Source organism: Manis javanica, chromosome 16, assembly GCF_040802235.1.
Source record: "Manis javanica isolate MJ-LG chromosome 16, MJ_LKY, whole genome shotgun sequence".
Lineage (NCBI taxonomy): Eukaryota > Metazoa > Chordata > Mammalia > Pholidota > Manidae > Manis > Manis javanica.
Window position 1 is genome coordinate 69,627,066 of NC_133171.1, and position 17,441 is coordinate 69,644,506.

The window sequence follows — 17,441 nt, forward strand, 5'->3', positions numbered from 1 at the left end:
TCTTTGTGCCTAGTCTCCTTGCCTTTCTCTCTGACCTTTCAAGTTCTACACATCTCTTAAAATTATAAGGACTATTAGTCAAAACTCCTTTGCTTTAAACAAACCTTAGTAGACACTTTACTTTCTTTTCATCTTAGGGAGAGTCTTAGAAACAGCACTAAGGTTATTTGACTGATCCATAGTTACTTTGATGTCTTTTGCAAGTATTTTTTATTACTGTTGCTTGAATTGTATTTTTGTGTAAGCGTCCTATCAAACATTTGCCCTGCAAGTCAAAAGATCACTTTAGAACCATACAGACATGTAATTATGTAATTATCTATTTGAGGGTCATTGGGCTTGTTCTCTTTTAAGGCTTCTTTCCTGAAGTAGAAATTGTGTTACTGTGAGCACAAATAGTGTGCCTAAATGCCTCTGTAACTTGCTCCCCTAAACTGAATGAAAAGTAGATAAATGATAGCTAATACTAAAGCTTCTTTTCATTTCCTTTTGTTGGGGAGATAACTACTCATCCAGAAATACCTGCTCATGAGTGGTTGGTGGCAGTGTGGCTTTTTAAAAATGCTTCTAGAAAATGAGCACCGGAAACAAATTTTACTTTTTTAAACCTAAGAAGTACCTGCATTTTCTAGATACAATTTTCAGAAAGAGGGAAAGTAACCAGTTTGCACACTGTGTGCCTGGAAGTTTGCTGGTTGCTTTCAGATCTGTTTTTCTTAGCCCTCACAGATACCCCCATGTTACAGAGAATGTTATTATCAATTTACAGTTAAGGAAATAGTCTTAGAAGAGTTAAGTAGTTTGCCCATAGGAAGTAGCGTGGCTAAGATACAAAGAAAATACATGTACCTTTTACTTTATGCTTACCCTCTAAAACATATAATTTGGTGGTGGTTTTCCTATATATTCATTTTCTAGAATGAAACATTTCATGTAATCACCAGTAAAGTACAACTTATGAAATTAGTAATACATATTGTAGGGATTATTTTTCTTCTATAAGCTCAATGTGTTCAAAATATAACTTAACCTTCTTTGCCCTAAAAATGACTTCTTCGGTGAATGGTGCCAGTATTTTTGAAGTCTCCCAGATTTAAACTCTTACCATAATTTACTCCTTCCTCTGTCTCCCTCACCCCTCTCTGCCTCATCCCCATGAGTTACCATGACTTAACAGTTCTAATTAGGTAATACTCTCGTACATCCATGTGCTTTTCTCCGTTTCTGTATCTTTTAGCTATGTAAGTCCCACATTCTCCCTCCCTCTTGAATCACTGCAGTGGAATACTAACCAGATTTGACAATGTTAATCCTTTTCCTGCTTCAGGCCATTTTAGGACTATTGCCGTATTATCTTTGTAAGCATAGTTCTCACGTTTAACCTCCCTCAAAGGATCACGTTATTGACCATGGTCAAGCATTTATAGCTCTAGATCGTTTAACCCTGAACTCATCCTTGCCTCATCTCCTGTCTTACCTCTTCATGTACCTTTCATGTCAAGATACATCAGACTCTTTCTGGAATGCCCTGCCCTTTCTCTGATTGATCGAATCTGAACCATTCTTCGGTAGCTAATGAGGACACAACTTCTTCCATGTAGCCTCTCTCGGTAAAGGTTCCCACTAAAAGCAATCTCACCCTCTCCTGAACTCCATGACTCTTAAATCTCTACCTCTTTTGGGGTCCCTATGGCTTCCTCTGTGTAGTGGTTTTTATTTTCATAGTGTGATGTGCATGTGTCTCCCTACCAGATTATGAGTTTACAAAGAACCGAGAGCTGAGGCTGACTCATGTCCACAGGGCCTATCCTAGTGCTTTGCATATAGGAGGCCTTCATTAAATATCCACTGATTGATTGAATAAATCTTAAAACCGGTAAATGATACTGTATTTTGTCATGTATAGGATGAAGGTGACCAAGCAGCAAGTGTTGAAGAGCTAGAAAAACAGATTGAAAAACTGAGTGAGGTAAGCACTTTTCAGATTATAGCTTACATCATTTTTGCAGTGTTTTAAAAATCCACCTTGTATGGGATTCCTTTTTTCTGACTGCTAAATAAAAGCAAGCTTCTTGTAAGTAATTAAAATGGAGAGCTCCAGAAACATTCTCACAATTAAACCATGAAAATTTCTTGCCAATGTTAAAGGCCTCCCTCTTAAGACATGGTACTAACTTACTCAAGAGCTATATTCTTTAGCTCTTTATTTAAATACAAAATATCAATAAATGCATGGTTTTATTTCTTGGAATTCATTACTTTTAAAATTCAGATTTCATGATAATAGTTTCAGCATCCTGTGTTTTATTTAACATTAGTGTATTTGTAGGTTTTATTTGCACTGGATCTATAAACTATATGTATGTACTTCTCATGTAAAACCGAATTTCAGTAGCATTAGTGAGGTATTTCAGGATTAGTATTATGAGATATCTGCATTTTATGTCATTAGATTCATCACACAGTTATTCCAAAATTTAGTCATGTGCTGCCTAAGGTTTAGAGCATGAGTATAAAAATAGGCAAATACAGGTATATGTGAGTATTATTTGTTACACACTGTAATCATTAGAATTGAGTCAGTTTTCTTTGGCTCAGTGAAACACGTGATCACATTGTTTATTACCAAATATAAGACATGCTTTACTATAAGATATCTAATAAAACAAAACATTTTTAATCCTTGGCAACAAAAATATTCTAATTACCCTCAAGGTAATTTCTGTCTTTACAACTGTTACTGGAACTGAAGTCAGACGTGTGATATTAGTTCTTTTGCTGCCTTTCTTCAATAGTGAAATCTAGCTGCTCTAAAGCCATGATAAGTATAAAGTCACTTAAATACCAATTTTTAAAGCGCTTAACACCCATAGCATAATTGTATGCATCATTTTTTAACAGCAACAGAGTCAGTACAGAAGGGAGCTCTTTGATGCGTCTCACTCTTTACGTTCGATGATGTTTGGCCAGGATCGTTACAGACGTCAGTACTGGATTTTTCCCCAGTGTGGGGGGATTTTTGTAGAAGGCATGGAGAGCTCTGCAGGTAGGAGCCATTAATCTGTTACAAAGTAATATAACAAACCATACGTTTTTAAACCCTGTTACTCCTTTGATATATTGTGTGCTTCCAGAATCAAATGTGCATTGTGGATAAACATTGTAAAACCTTGTTTTTCATTTCTTTTGAACTCATAATGCCCCTTTCACTGATAAATATTCCTTTCCAGTCCATGATTTTTCTTCTGCACTTTCTGACATCCACCCATTTTGTGGACACAGATCTTTACCTGTATTGGACTGTGTAGCTGCTGCTCCATTTCTCTTCCTTCCCACTGTCAAATTTTCCAACATGTGCTTTACTCTTTAACCTTTGCAGCAACCATCCATCCTGACGGTAGCCCTGGAGGTAAACTGCTTAAATCTAAGACCCTTAGCATAAGACTTGTATGTGTTTCTATCTTGAAGTCTTGTATGTGTTTGAAATTTGTGATTACCTTCTTCTCCATTAAACTTCTTACTTTCTTAAGTATTATCACACATCCTTCATATTCTACCTTTAGATTCTGCTTTTCTGGCTCCGTTTCTGTTAAATTAACTAGCGCAGTACACAGTGCATTTATAGGCCCGGTAAATTGTCTTGAATTGAATGTTTCAGAATACTATGTCTGGGCATTTTCAAATGCTTAGATTCTGATGGGGCCACAGTGCCAAGTCAGTGCTTACATGTAGCCATTGCCCCAGGGTGGTGTAGGGAGGCAAAAACTTATTTCAACTCGTCTTTTTTTTTTTGAATACTCAGTATGTGCCAGGCATTTCTGGGCACTGGAGATAAACAAAACATTAGTCCATGCCATCCATGTAGATGTTTAACAGTCCAGTGTGAAGAAGGGACTGATTCATCACATAGGTGTCTAGAATAGGTACTATATAACAATATAACTACCCTTGGGGCACAAAGGACAGTTAATAATAATTGAAAATGGTTTAGAATAGTGGCTGGCATGTAAATATTGTTGGCATATAACAAGCAGTGTTACTCTTCTGCACAGTAATTTATTTCTTGTGGATTCAAAGTATATGAAGAACGAGTATAAAATCGTGTATTGGAGTGATGCGTTAAAGTCATGGTCTGCCTTCCCAGGGTACACGTTGCTGATAGAAATAGAATCAGGGAGGGCCCTTAGAGGCTTCAGTTGTGTTTATTTTTAAAGATTGATATGGATGGGTAAGAATGTTCATTAAACAGGATAGTGTAGTGAGTTCTTTTTTTAACTGATTGCTTAAAATATTTAAACATAAAAATATTTTAAAGCACGGAAAACATAAACTAAGTAACTAATAAATCAGTAAGTAAGTGGGACTGTCATACTAATAAGTCCCTGAATAGCAAAAGAAAACATGAACAGAATGAAAAGGCAATCTACTAAATGGGAAAAAATATATGCAAATCATATATCTGATAAAGGCCTGATATCCAAAGTATATAAAGAACTCAATAGCAAATATGACTCAATAGCAAAATAAACAATCTGAAGATCTCAATAGACATTTTCCCAAAGAAGACACACAGATGGCCACAAGTATCTGAAAAGATGCTCAACGTCATTAATTGTCAGGGAAATACAAACTACATTAGATACCGCCTCATCCTGGTCGAGTGGTTCTTATCAAAAAGACAAGAAGTAAGTGTTGGTGAGGATGCGGAGAGAAGGGAGCTCTTGGGTACTGTTGGTGGGAATGTAAATTGTTGCAGCCGCTATTGGAAACAGTATAGAGGTTCCTCAGAAAAGTTAGAACTAGCATATGACCCAGCACTTTCACTTGTGGGTACTTATCCAAACAAATGAAAATGTAAACTCCAAACAATATCTGCATCCCCATGTTCATTGCAGCTATTTGCAATAGCCAAGATAGGGGACCAACCTAAGTGTCTGTTGGAAGCATAGTAAGGGCTGGAAAGAAAGGGGGGAATTATGTGAAATCGGTGATAGAAAAACTATCTAAAGAATCTCTGTATACTTACATCCTTACAAACTTCGAAGTTTTTAAAAATAATTTTACATTTTCATGAGAGGTTTAACTGTCTATAAGTAAGAATTTGGATATTAAAGTTAATGACCCCATGAATAGGCTATTAAAATGTATCACCTCCGAAATCCCCTACTAGTCTCAGACCTAGTGTGGTTGGTCGATCTGTTTGTTTTTGGATATATGAAAGTGATTTTTGAGATACTAGTTCTCAGAATAAATCAAGTACAAATATTAGTACTTCCTTGCTAGCTAGTAACTTGTACAAAATGAAGGAAATTTTCAAGCTTTGGATATATGAATAAATATGATATCCATATAATAATATTATGCAGCTGATTGAAGGAAAATGTGGTACAGTTCTATGTTTCACCATGGAAAGCAGTCTAAGGTATATAGTGAAAATAGTAAAGCCATCCTTTTATTTCATCATCCAAAAAGTATTTATTGAGCCCCAGTTTCATAGCAGCCACCATGTTAGGTAGCTGGGATCCTGTAAAAGCAATATAAACATTGCTTTAATGTTTGTGGAGTTAAATTGTAGTGTGTGGGTGGGGTATGGAATGAAATATTTAAAAATTAGCAGGTTAATGTGTATAATGGTAAATTCTGCAAAAGAAACATATAGGATGATGATATTCTAAGGTGAATAATAAGATGGGGACCCTACTTGAAATAGAGTAATCAGGGAAAACCTTTGTGAATAAGTGATACTTAATCTGAAACATGAAGGGTAAGGAGCCAGTCAACAAAACAGGATTTCAGGCAGAGGAACACCCAGTGCAAAGGCCCCAAGAAAGGAAATAACTTACCATGTTTGAGAAGCTAAAAAAAGGGAGAAAGGTGAGCAAGGTTAGGAAGGACAAGAGTGGTTTTCAGGAACCAGATCATACAGTGTTGGCGGCCTTCCTTAGGCATTTGGATTTTATCCAAATAAAAATGTTGCCGACAACAGGAGCATCCCATTTATGTAACAGCACAAACTAATAGTGCATGCATGTAAGATTTCCCAAAGGATGTATGGACATGATTGAGTAACCATAGTTACATCTGAAGATTAGAAATAGGAACGGAGGGAGTAGGGCAGGAAAGGGTTACTTTATCCTCTCATTACTGAATATTTTACTGTGAACATACATCGTTTTTCAAATTAAATAAAGTAGGTTTATATTTTTCTAACACTTCTTATAAATTATTTTTAAAACACTGGTCAAAAATATGGACAAGAAGTTCACAAAGGAGAAATACCTATTATCCTACAGAAAAATATCCAGTCTTATTAATGATCAGAAAAAAATATAGTTTAGATTCTCACCTCCCGGATATTGCGAAAGACAAAAGTTACTGATAGTCTTCAGTTTCATTGAGGGTGTAGGCAAACAGATGCTCTTGTGTAAGACTTTCTGGAGGGCAATTTGACAATATATTTCAAAAACTCTGAAAAGTAATATCTTAGGACTCAGTTTTTTTCTGGAAATATATGCTAAGGAAGAAAATCAGGAGATAAAAAATCCAAAGACACTGATCTAAGATCATTCATCATTTATAGCATTGTTTATAATAATGAATAATTGGACCCTATTAATAACTATCAATGGAAGATTGATTTTTTATGATATATTCCACTGAATATAGTAATTACAATTTATGGTGTAGGTATATATTTATTGACACATCAGAATATTTAAAGTGTATTATTCAGTAAAACATACAGTTTGGAAAACTGTAAAGTAGGATTTCATGTGTGCATAGAGAACTGGAAAAATTAATACAAAAATGTTAGTAGTAATTTGTATATTATGGCTTTTAATATTTTTTATTATTGTAATTTTTTGTGGTTAATTACAAAATTACATAATTTTTCCAGTGAGCGTAACAAGCTAGTCTATAAAAGAAAAAAATGAAGAGTATTAAGTAAGCTAGAGAAATTTGTTAAAGTATTTATGCATATGACTTGATAAATAGCAATAAATAGAGTATGGTTTGATCTAGAGGAACTGATCTTTGTAATGCTTTTGGATTTTGTAGGGCCGGAAGAAATTGCAAAAGAAAGAAAAAAACGAAGAAAAGCAGAAAGCATTCAGATCGAAGAAATATTTGATACTTCTGACGAGACTTTAAATTGTTCAAATCCAGATCATTGTAAGCAAAAGGAAGATCCTAACGAACAAGATAACACAAATCTCATTCTTCAGAAACCTGGCTCTTTTTCCAAATTAAGCAAGCTTTTAGAAGTAGATACGGTGCCTCCTGAGTCAGATGTAACGGCCCCCAAACCAAACAGCGGTGCAGATGGGTGCGCACTGCCTCACCAGAACAGTGGGAGACACTCACTGGGCAGCATGCAGCCAACGGTGACACAGAACAGAATGGAAAAGACACACTTGAATCTGTTCAGTCCTGGTTCAGGTGGTGCAGGCAAGGTCTACAGTCCTCTCCCCAGTGACCAGTTGTTATTGCCAGGAACACCCTGGGAGGACGCTTCCCTTACCCATGCCGATGCGCCAGCTGCCGCTTCACCAACTCCTCAGGCCCAGCCGCCCTCTAAGTCACCTTCGCCTGGCCCAGCTCCTCTTCTTGAATCATCTCAAAATCCTGTTGGCCTAAACCCGTTTGCTTTATCGGCTCTTCAGGTTAGTGCTACTAATTGTAACTCATTTTTATGTTGCTGTATTTGTCTGAGTCCATGAAAATTTTCACTAAAGGAGAATCAGTCGAATATTTACAATATTCTGCCACAGTTTGAGAACTGAAGAGAGTCAGTATTGTCTATCACCAGGCTTCATTGGAACTACTGGGTTCTAGGAGTTTAAGTCTAAGGCAAAGCCTTCCTTTATAACTTTGTAACTTGTTACTGTTACAGTACTTCTAAAAGGGAAATTACTTTGGGGAGCAAATAAGATGGAATTTAATGTTGTTGCTATTGTATTTAGTTTTCCTCCAATTGAGGTAAATGAAAATATTTTTTCAGAATTTTAAAAATTTCAGATTCTAAACATTTTTCCTGACTTCTTAGGTTGTTCTACTTTTAAAATATTTTCTTTTTCCAGATGAAAAGTGGAGTACCTGTGATGGGACTCCAGTTTTGTGGGGGGCCCACGGGCATGCTTAATTCCAATATTCCATTTCTACCACCTGTCCCTAGTGTGGGATCAGGGTTGGGACCGTCAGAAGGAAACGCTGATACATTCTTGACTCCCAGTGTTGTGTCAAACGAAAGTGAGACTCCAGTACGAGAGAACGAAAAAGTCTCTTCGACTCAACCTGCGGCTCTTGAAGTAGCCAAACCAGTAGATTATCATCGTTCAAAGCCTATTCCAGAAGGTGGGTACCTTGAGAGGGTTTGCTGTAGCCACTTACTGTATTGTATTGTTACAGATCTCTATATTATAGCTGAATCTTGTATGCTTTTATATAGTTATAAATTTTTCATTTGTATCATGCCATTAATTCATATTCTGAATATCTGTTAATGCCCTACATGTTTATCTTGGCTTAGAAATGCAGTTTGGCTGGTGGAGAATTACTGACCCAGAGGATTTAAAAGCTTTGCTGGAAGTGCTACATCCCAGAGGAATAAGAGAACAGGCATTACAAAAACAAATTCAGAAACACCTGGATTACATCACTCAAGCCTGCATCGAGAATAAGGATGGTAGGCACCTAAAAGAGATTTCTGCTCTCTTGCTTAGTTATGCGAAGTAATTCTTTTATCTTAAAGCCTATTTTAGTATGTCTTAATCTTAATTTATTACTAATAGGCTTTTTTTTTCCTATTTTGCCCGAAAAAAATTTACATTTTCTTAAATTGGTACTACTTTTGATAGTTTGTTACAACCTACAGACATACTGTTCTGTTTCTTAAGAAGAGTACTTATTCCTCCTTGTGCAAGAGTCAGCTACCTTGCTTATTCACAAGTGAATTTGTGTGTGTTAAATGTACATGTGTACGTGTTACCCCTGGAATTACATTCACATTCTGGAAGAAATCATTGAGAGATAAAGTGGATTTTTAAATAAATTTCCTTTCAAATATAGTTACCATTATTGAATTAAATGAAAATGAAGAAAACCAGGTAACTCGAGATATTGTGGAGCACTGGTCAGTAGAAGAACAAGCAATGGGAGTGGACTTGAGGATTCTTCAGCAGGTAGAAGATCTGGAAAGGAGAGTCACATCAGCAAGTTTGCAAGTAAAGGTAAAATTGACTTGGAATAAAATCTGTTTTTAGAATAATGGAAGGTAACTAATATTTATTGTATGCCTGATATATGCCAGTTACTGTGCTAAATGTTCTCACTTTGATTAATTTCCCCCATGTTACAGGTAAGGAACAAGTCTCAGAGTAAGTAACCTGTCAGTGGTCATAATATAGTAAGTGGCTAAATGTGGAATCAAACCAGGTCTGTCCTCCCGAGTTCTTCTTACTAAATCTTGCCCACCTCCTCAGTAGCATTAAAAATATCATTTCTGGTCTGCAGTTCTTCACCACAAGCAGGATTTCATAGTTTCAGCCATGATCAATGTAATGGCAAACTACTTCTGCAATGTTTCGTGTATGCCTGGTAATTGTCTTGTATGCAAGCCATGTTATAGAGCCATGTTATATGTTGAACTTTCACTCTATGATTTAAAACTGCTAATTTTAAAATATGTTATGTTGTGATACACATACGCACATCCTATGTATATATGTAAAGTTTTAATTATTTATTGACTGGGCATTACCATGTCACAGCAATGATTGAAACTAAAGGAACAACAAAAGAAAAGCTTCAACTTTGTGCAAAAATTTTTGGTTTTAAAAAGAATATAAATGTCTCTTCTCAATTGATAATGTGATGTCTCTGAGAATAAATGGATGGATGATGAATAAGCATGAGACAGACACTTGAAAAGGCTTAGAAAATGTTTCTGTGTAATTTGATTGAATATTTCATGTTTCACTCAGAATGTGAGACTTGTGCCATGATACTGTCCTACCAATGATTACAAATTAGCTGCATTAACTACTTTAATACTGGCATTCAGAAACTTTGGAGGATCTCATCTCAAAAAATGTCATTTTTCCAGAGCTAACAAAATGTACCTTTTTTTTACCACATAGTTACCAACTTAGGGAAACAAAAATTTATCATTTACTGAAATTGTGCTAGCAAACTATATGTATCCTCCTCCTGGTACTATAATACAATATAAAAATGCCTCACTTACCTGGCATCTTCAACAAATGAACTCTTTCTTCTACACAAGTTAATTTTCTGGAGAAATAAAAATTATTCTATTTAGTGCCATCATTTTTTAACATGTGTGTTGGATCGCTTAGGTCACTGTTACCCTGCCTTTTCAAATTGAGAATAGAGAGTTTGATTTAAGTTCTCTTGGTGACACCGGATCAATAGTATGAAGACCAATTACTGGGTAATGATTCCCTCAGGGACTGTGAAGAGGTTTTGCCCCTACAGTAAATTAAAAGGCCCTAGTGTGCTTTACCTTTTAAACTACTACATCTGCTTTCCATAGTCTGTCTTCATCATCTCTCACGGTTGGTTGTTACTACTTGCTGGTTTGAATCTGGTTGGTTCTACTGTCCCTGCTTTCCTCCCATAACCATCCCCCTCTGGGTTTAATCTGCCGGTTCTAGGTGGCCGTTGGTTGGGAAAGCAGATCATGGGCTTTTTGAAATTGTATGTAAAGTCGGCGTGGGCCTAATGTTTTCCTGGCGACATACTGAGATCTTGATCTATTGACCTTATCACATTACCGACTGCTTAGATGTTCTTGCCCGTGTGCTCACCAGCTAAGATAAATGAAGTTGGTTTTTTAAGTGAGATGCTCTAGCATCCTATTAATACAGTATTATGGGATTATTATGGATTTTTTAAAGAAATGAATTGTACTTATATTAGTCTTGAGGAATCTAAAACAACAAGTGATGGAAATAACCACAAAACATTTTATTACCATCTATAAAAGATTTAATGATTTTTTATCCTAAAAACAAAATATTTATGTGGTCAGCCCTGGGAACAAGCCATTGTGAAGACATGTTAAGCAGGTGGCCTGGTACTACTTAGGTGCATTCATTTCTATTTTCAATATTGCTGATAATATGGAAATTCTGTTTTATATTTTAGGAAAATCTGCAACAATCTAGTCCTGATCTGTAGAAAGTCTAATTACCCTTCTAGCTCCTGTAAACACAGTTCCTGTGTCTCTCCTTCAGTTTTCTCTTTTATAAGCAGAATAATTCCTTCAGCCATCGGTCCCGTGAAATGGTTTCCAGGTGCACGATTCTCTTCTGATTAAACACCAGTGTCTGTATTCTTAAAATGTACCCCTAACTGTACACAGAGATGCCTGATGTGTTCATGGGACTTTACTTCCCTTAAGCTGGCACTATACTTCTCCTCATGCCAACTTGTACTAGCTTTTTAACATCCGAACCATACCGTTGCCTCACTGAGTATGCATTATTAGAAAAAAAATCCTTCTGCATCTTTCATTGTGCTTTTAAGTGTGTTATATCACATCCAATATTTCTTTGATTGGCTGCTTAAATTTCAAAGCTGAAATTTACATTTATCATTGTTCTATTTTTACTCATTTCATTTGGATATATTTTTCAGCATATGAAACTATTTTTATCACAGTCCTGTCATACAGAATATTAAACTTCCTTCCTAGTTAAGTCATCTGCATATTTAATAGTTGAACCGAGCTGTTCACAAGTATACTAACATGACAAGCCAAATACAGAGAGCCCTTGGACAGTGGCAGTGAGGACCTTCTCTGAGGTGGCAAGCTGTGTCTGTCACAGGGCTTTGCAGACAATTTTCAACCATCCACCTTCTCAAAATCTAATCTAGTCCTCATTTTCTTGTCTTTTGCCTTGAAAAAATCAAGATGTATTACATTTATAGGATTCCCTTGATTTAGCAATTTTGGATCCCTTCCAAAATACAGGACTGAGGTTCATTTGTTATGACATATATGATGCAGTAATGTGCATGTACCCTTTATAAATTCATCCATACTTTCTAAATATGACTATTCTCTTGAGGTAAGAGGAAATATTCTGATATATAAGAAAAATAATTATCTCTAAAGAGATTTAATAGAAAGGATCATGTTCATTCTACTTTTTACTTAATATGCTTTTACAAAGTACCTATTCTACATGAGAGTGGACACCACAAAATTGAATAAAATGTGGTTTCTGCCCTCAGAAAGCATTCCGTATAATAGGGCAATAATACGTGTATACAGCCCTGCAGAATCTAGTAACGGATTGTGAAGACATACAAAGTTGTTCATGAATTCAGGCCAGGAATACCCCGGTTCTGGTGGGGCCAGGGGAAAGGTCAGGGAAGATTGCCTGCAGAAGTCCAGATGGAACGGGCAAAGGCGGGGAGGCTGTGACAGAGAACAAGGGGTGCCGCTGGGAAGAGTCAGTAACTGGGCGGAGCACCAGTGCCAGGAAGCTCATGACATGTTTGTGGTATGACAAGTCACGGAGTTTGACCGCAGGGTAGGAGGCCTGAATGGGAATATGAGCGAAAGAGGGAGATTGAGGTACTTGAATGTCATGGTAAAACTGGACTCTACTAAGCATTAGGAACTCTGAAGGGCTTTGAGCCAAAGGATCATTGTAAGCAAGCTGAATGATAAGACCATTCATTTATTCAATCAACATATATTTTGAGTGTCTAATATTTGCCTTCCCATTGCTGGAGATGAAATGAGTAAAAGTAGACATGGTCCCTGCCCTCAGGGAATTTAGAAGTAGAAAGATATTAATTAAATTATCACAGCAGTATCAAACTGTGACTGCCACAGGTATGGGATATTACATGGTTCTAGGAGAGTCTGTAAGAGAGAGGCTTACCTCCTAAAAGAGGTCAGGGAAGGATTCCCTGAAGAAATAAATTCTCACGTGAGGGCCACAGGATGAGTGGAGTCACTAACGAGGTGCAGAGGAAAGGGGAAAAGCTCTGCAGGCAAATGCAGCAGCTTATGCAGAGCCCCTGAGGCCAGGATGGGCAGTACAAGGGCCTGTTCAGGAGGACTGGCTGAAGGAATGAGAATGAACAGGAGGCACAAAGTCCCTGCTGTCGAGAGACTCCCATTTAAAGGGGCCCGTGAAAGAATAAGCGGTTAGTGTGGAGTCCCTCAGAATACTTTGCTGATCTCCACTCTACCTCTCATAATATCAAAAGTTGTTAAATTTTCTTCTTCAAACTTCTCTTATAACTTTCTAATAATTTTCTTTCTTATTTTTACCTAGCATTAGGAAACAAGGTAAAAACTTTCAGTAATGTAATGATCCTTGAGGTCTGTTGGTGTCGGCTGCTGTATTTTAAGTAAAGGTAACTCACCCGTCAGGCATTTTAAGAGGAAACCATAATAACATTACTCTCTTGATATATAGGGTTGGATGTGTCCAGAACCGGCATCAGAGAGGGAGGACTTGGTCTACTTTGAACATACGTCATTTTCTAACTTGTGCAAGGAGCACGATGGAGAATTTACTGACGAAGAAGAAAGCAGTGCTCATGCCCTAGAGCGGAAGAGTGACAACCCCCTAGATATAGCTGTAACCAGGCTGGCTGAGTTGGAGCGAAACATTGAAAGAAGGTATCTGAAGAGCCCCTTAAGTACCACCATTCAGATCAAACTGGATAATGTGGGCACAGTTACTGGCCCTGCTCCTGCACCATCCACTAGTGGTGATGATGACGGGTAGGTTATTGAAATTAACTTGAAAAACTATTGTGCTTCTTTGCTAATCGGAGCCTATTTTCTCTTGCCTGTTATCTATGTATCTTCTTGTATGTCTGTGATCCACATGGATCATGCTATTTGCGTGGTGCTTTGTAAAAAATGTTTTTTCTTTTGTTATGGGTGTTGATAATCCTGCGAAGTGATCTTTTGTGACTAAGCATTGAGGCACGTAGCCACCATAAGGTTTAGTTTCTTAAACCTTATACTTACTGGCTGTTACATGTTTCATCATCATTGGCTTTTAGTGTGATGATTGTTTCAGTTTCAGTAACCGTAAGTGTGGACATGACCTACTTAATTTTTCTATTATTTCAATGCAGAATTGAAGAGGATATTGCTCCCGGTCTCAGGGTATGGCGACGGGCATTATCAGCAGCTCGCAGTGCTGCACAGGTAGCTCTGTGCATTCAGCAGTTACAGAAATCCATAGCATGGGAAAAATCAATTATGAAAGCTGTGTTTTTACTTAAGAAATACTATAACTAATTTACTCTGTCCTGTTTTTTTCCCAACCTCCAGATTTTTCTTAATTCTACATTTCTTACTGTCAGAATAATGTATGCTGTACGTGAGTTTTAATTCTTAAATGCTGTGTGGTTGGATACTTTCCTCCTTGTTGTGAGCTTTTTGAAGTAATCTATCAAATGTGTTTATCTTTTAATCTCGATTTTTCCTCCTTTAGATATTGTTTATAATGGACTGAAGTTGTCTTCTATGTTCAGTCAGCATGATAGTTAATTATGTTGTTAATCTAATCATAATAGCTGTTAATGTAAATATTCTGAAGTTGTTAATCCCGATATTCTTTTGCTTTTGTAAACATGGCAGTTGCTAACATTACCTGTAGTATACATTCATTGCATCCCTAAAATGTTCCTTATGTTTTTATCAATTTTAATTTTTTTAATACTAAGAAATTCTTAGATAATAAATACAAAATAAGCAGAGAGCTCTTACTTTATCCAATGATATCATGTATTTGCCATGAGATGCAGTTCACATGAAAAGTAGATTTTTTAAGTCTTTTCTCTAATCAAAAAATTTTTTCATCTTCTGTGTTTGAGCCCAGTTAGTCACTATCATGTAGTGACCCCTGCCTGCTTTGTACCAGGCAACAAATATTATGTGTTAAATCATGTCTGTGTCCCTTTTGTCTCTTATCACATAGAGAAATATTTATTGTACATAGACTTGTGAATTGCTTCACCATTTGCTTTTAAATTATAGATTAGCTTTAACATTCAAACATTTGACATTTGTCTGCATGAATGACTAGAAGTAAGATTACTCAACAATAGTCATTCCCCAAAGAAAAGAAGTGATCCTTAAATAATTTAGCATTCTTTCCTTCATTCTCATCTTTGTGCTTATATTACTGAAGGCCTTATTCATTCTATAGAAGTAAATTCGGTTTCTTCTGTATTTTTTCAATTCTTCCTAAAATGTCCACAGAATAGTGAATCTGCAGTTTTCACAATATCCTCAAATTTCGGTCTTTCCCAATGTAGACTAGAATTTACCATGAGTTTTAAGACAGTGTCCAGTTCATCTGGTAGCATTTTTTACCAGGTAAAAATATTTTCTTGTAAAAACTATTAAAATCAGTTTTAAAGTCACGTTAGACAAATGTGTTTGGTGGAGTCTAGGCTATAATGATCAAAAAATATTGAATTCCTACAACACAAGTAAATTTGAATGGTTATTTTTCTCATCCACCAAGAGAATCATCACAATGTGGTCAGTTTTGTTACAACTTTTACACAAAAAAACAAAACTGGTACCAAAAGCTGCTTATTTGTAGTATACTTACTTCCTACAATTTACAGAATTTTTTCTATTTTTGGAAATTCATAACCATTTCCGGATTATTAATACACATTTCTCATTAACACCATCTCTCATAATTCTCTTTCTAATGTTCAATAATACAGTATTTGCTGTGAAACTACCTTAAAAAGAAGGCAGAGTTTCATGTTCAAGATGAATAAGTACATTGTAACCTTTAGTTGGATGTAACAGTGCCTATAAGAATCCTCGTAAGTCCTAGCATGATGTTTAAGTTTCTCAATACCTTTAGAAGTACCCATTTGCCAGGCACCAGCCTTACCAGGAAAGAAGGAGCTGACATAGTTTGCCTCTAGAGAATTTTCTGTCCAGGGTGTTCTTCATATTGTTGTTACTATTAAACAGTAGGCAACATCTACTTTTTTTTACTGTAGCAGCAAAGGAGTTAAAACCAATATTAATACATTTGCTCTAACATATTGTGAGCTATTTACTGTGATTTTCAAAAGTGATATGAGCTTGATATCTGTCACCCTTTCCTAGTAAGTGTCAGAAAATAATTTTATTTTTAAATGAAAAATGTGCGAAGTAAAACAGACTTCATGGTATTTTCAGTATATTTAGAAAACAATTTACTTAATATTCATGAATTAAATTTGTTGTTAGAGGGGTTGAAGTATAACCTTCCAAATGTTTTGCAGTGAGTATTTTTACAATAGAACGTGTAATGATGTAACTCAGTTTTGGAGAAATAATACCATATTTAGTGGTATGGTATTAGGAAGGGTCATAAAATAAAACTGTTGAAACATTAAACTGCAGCTTTTGCTCTTAGTACACATGCCAATTTTAGTATTACATATGTATCTCCTATAGTTGATAGGTATTTACTAAATTGAATAGTTTTGTATTTGCCATTTTGATAAGATTCTTAAGCTATCATTAGTGTACATACTGTTATATAAGACTATTTAGACTTCGTGGATTAAGACTTAGTGTTGTATTGAAGTTAAGTTTGAATAGTTAAGCTATTTTACTTATAAGAATATATGAATACATAACTTTCAATTAGTATAAATAACTTATAGTTTAAGTCTTTTCATTATTTGAAAATACTGGTTGCAGGATATTCTCTACTGTGACAGGGAGTATAAACGAAGTGTCAAAATATATGATGTTACTATTTACCATTTTTTAAAGGCATCTTGAAAGTTTTTACTGTCCACCTTCCCTCCTTTCCCTTTGTGAAACTGGTTATACAGAGTCTGTATGCATGGGAAAAAGCATTGTCTTTACAGATTTAAAAGTTCTTAATGGTATTAGAAATTTCTCAAGAGAGAAATTTTATTTTTAGTTAGAAAATCTATGGCTTCTTAAATTATTTGGTTTAATGTTTATGTAAGTTTTTTTCCCTTAGAAATCATTTTGTAGGGTCCATTTTCTGCATTTGTGTCATCTGTTTGATTTGGTTTGATTTCCCCAAATTTCCTGGGTTGGACATGTTCGATTTTTTAATCAATCACAAATGGGTGGACAATTTTAGTCAAAATATAGGAATATCCTTTTATTACACATAGTTCTGATACTAATACAAGTTTCCTAATTTTGATCTTGAAAATTACTCTTAACTCTTATTTCTTTCTCAGGAGATCATGAGGATGCTAAGATAAGGAAAAAATGAAATGTATTAAAAAATTTACACACCCTATATTAAAGCCATTCATTGCTTTATGGGCTCTAATGTCATGTTAATTATTTCATATGTTAATGTGTACATGCTTCGAAAGTGTGTACAGGCATTCAACCTCTAGCTTTGTTCTTTGCAGTGTACCTGAAATGT

The 17,441-nt window shown here is 35.8% G+C and overlaps 1 protein-coding gene across 1 annotated transcript in view; it reads left to right on the forward strand.

Annotated features, from left to right (window-relative positions):
• Nucleotides 1-17,441, forward strand: part of LOC140846910 (bromodomain adjacent to zinc finger domain protein 2B-like) — a 49,847-nt gene that overhangs the window by 23,344 nt on the left and 9,062 nt on the right. Inside the window, exons 12-19 of the mRNA XM_073225169.1 lie at nt 1,907-1,969; nt 2,902-3,046; nt 7,060-7,664; nt 8,082-8,355; nt 8,531-8,686; nt 9,070-9,230; nt 13,464-13,774; nt 14,137-14,272. Of these exons, the coding sequence (XP_073081270.1) occupies nt 1,907-1,969; nt 2,902-3,046; nt 7,060-7,664; nt 8,082-8,355; nt 8,531-8,686; nt 9,070-9,230; nt 13,464-13,774; nt 14,137-14,272 (1,851 nt within the window). The remainder of the gene's footprint in view (nt 1-1,906; nt 1,970-2,901; nt 3,047-7,059; nt 7,665-8,081; nt 8,356-8,530; nt 8,687-9,069; nt 9,231-13,463; nt 13,775-14,136; nt 14,273-17,441) is intronic.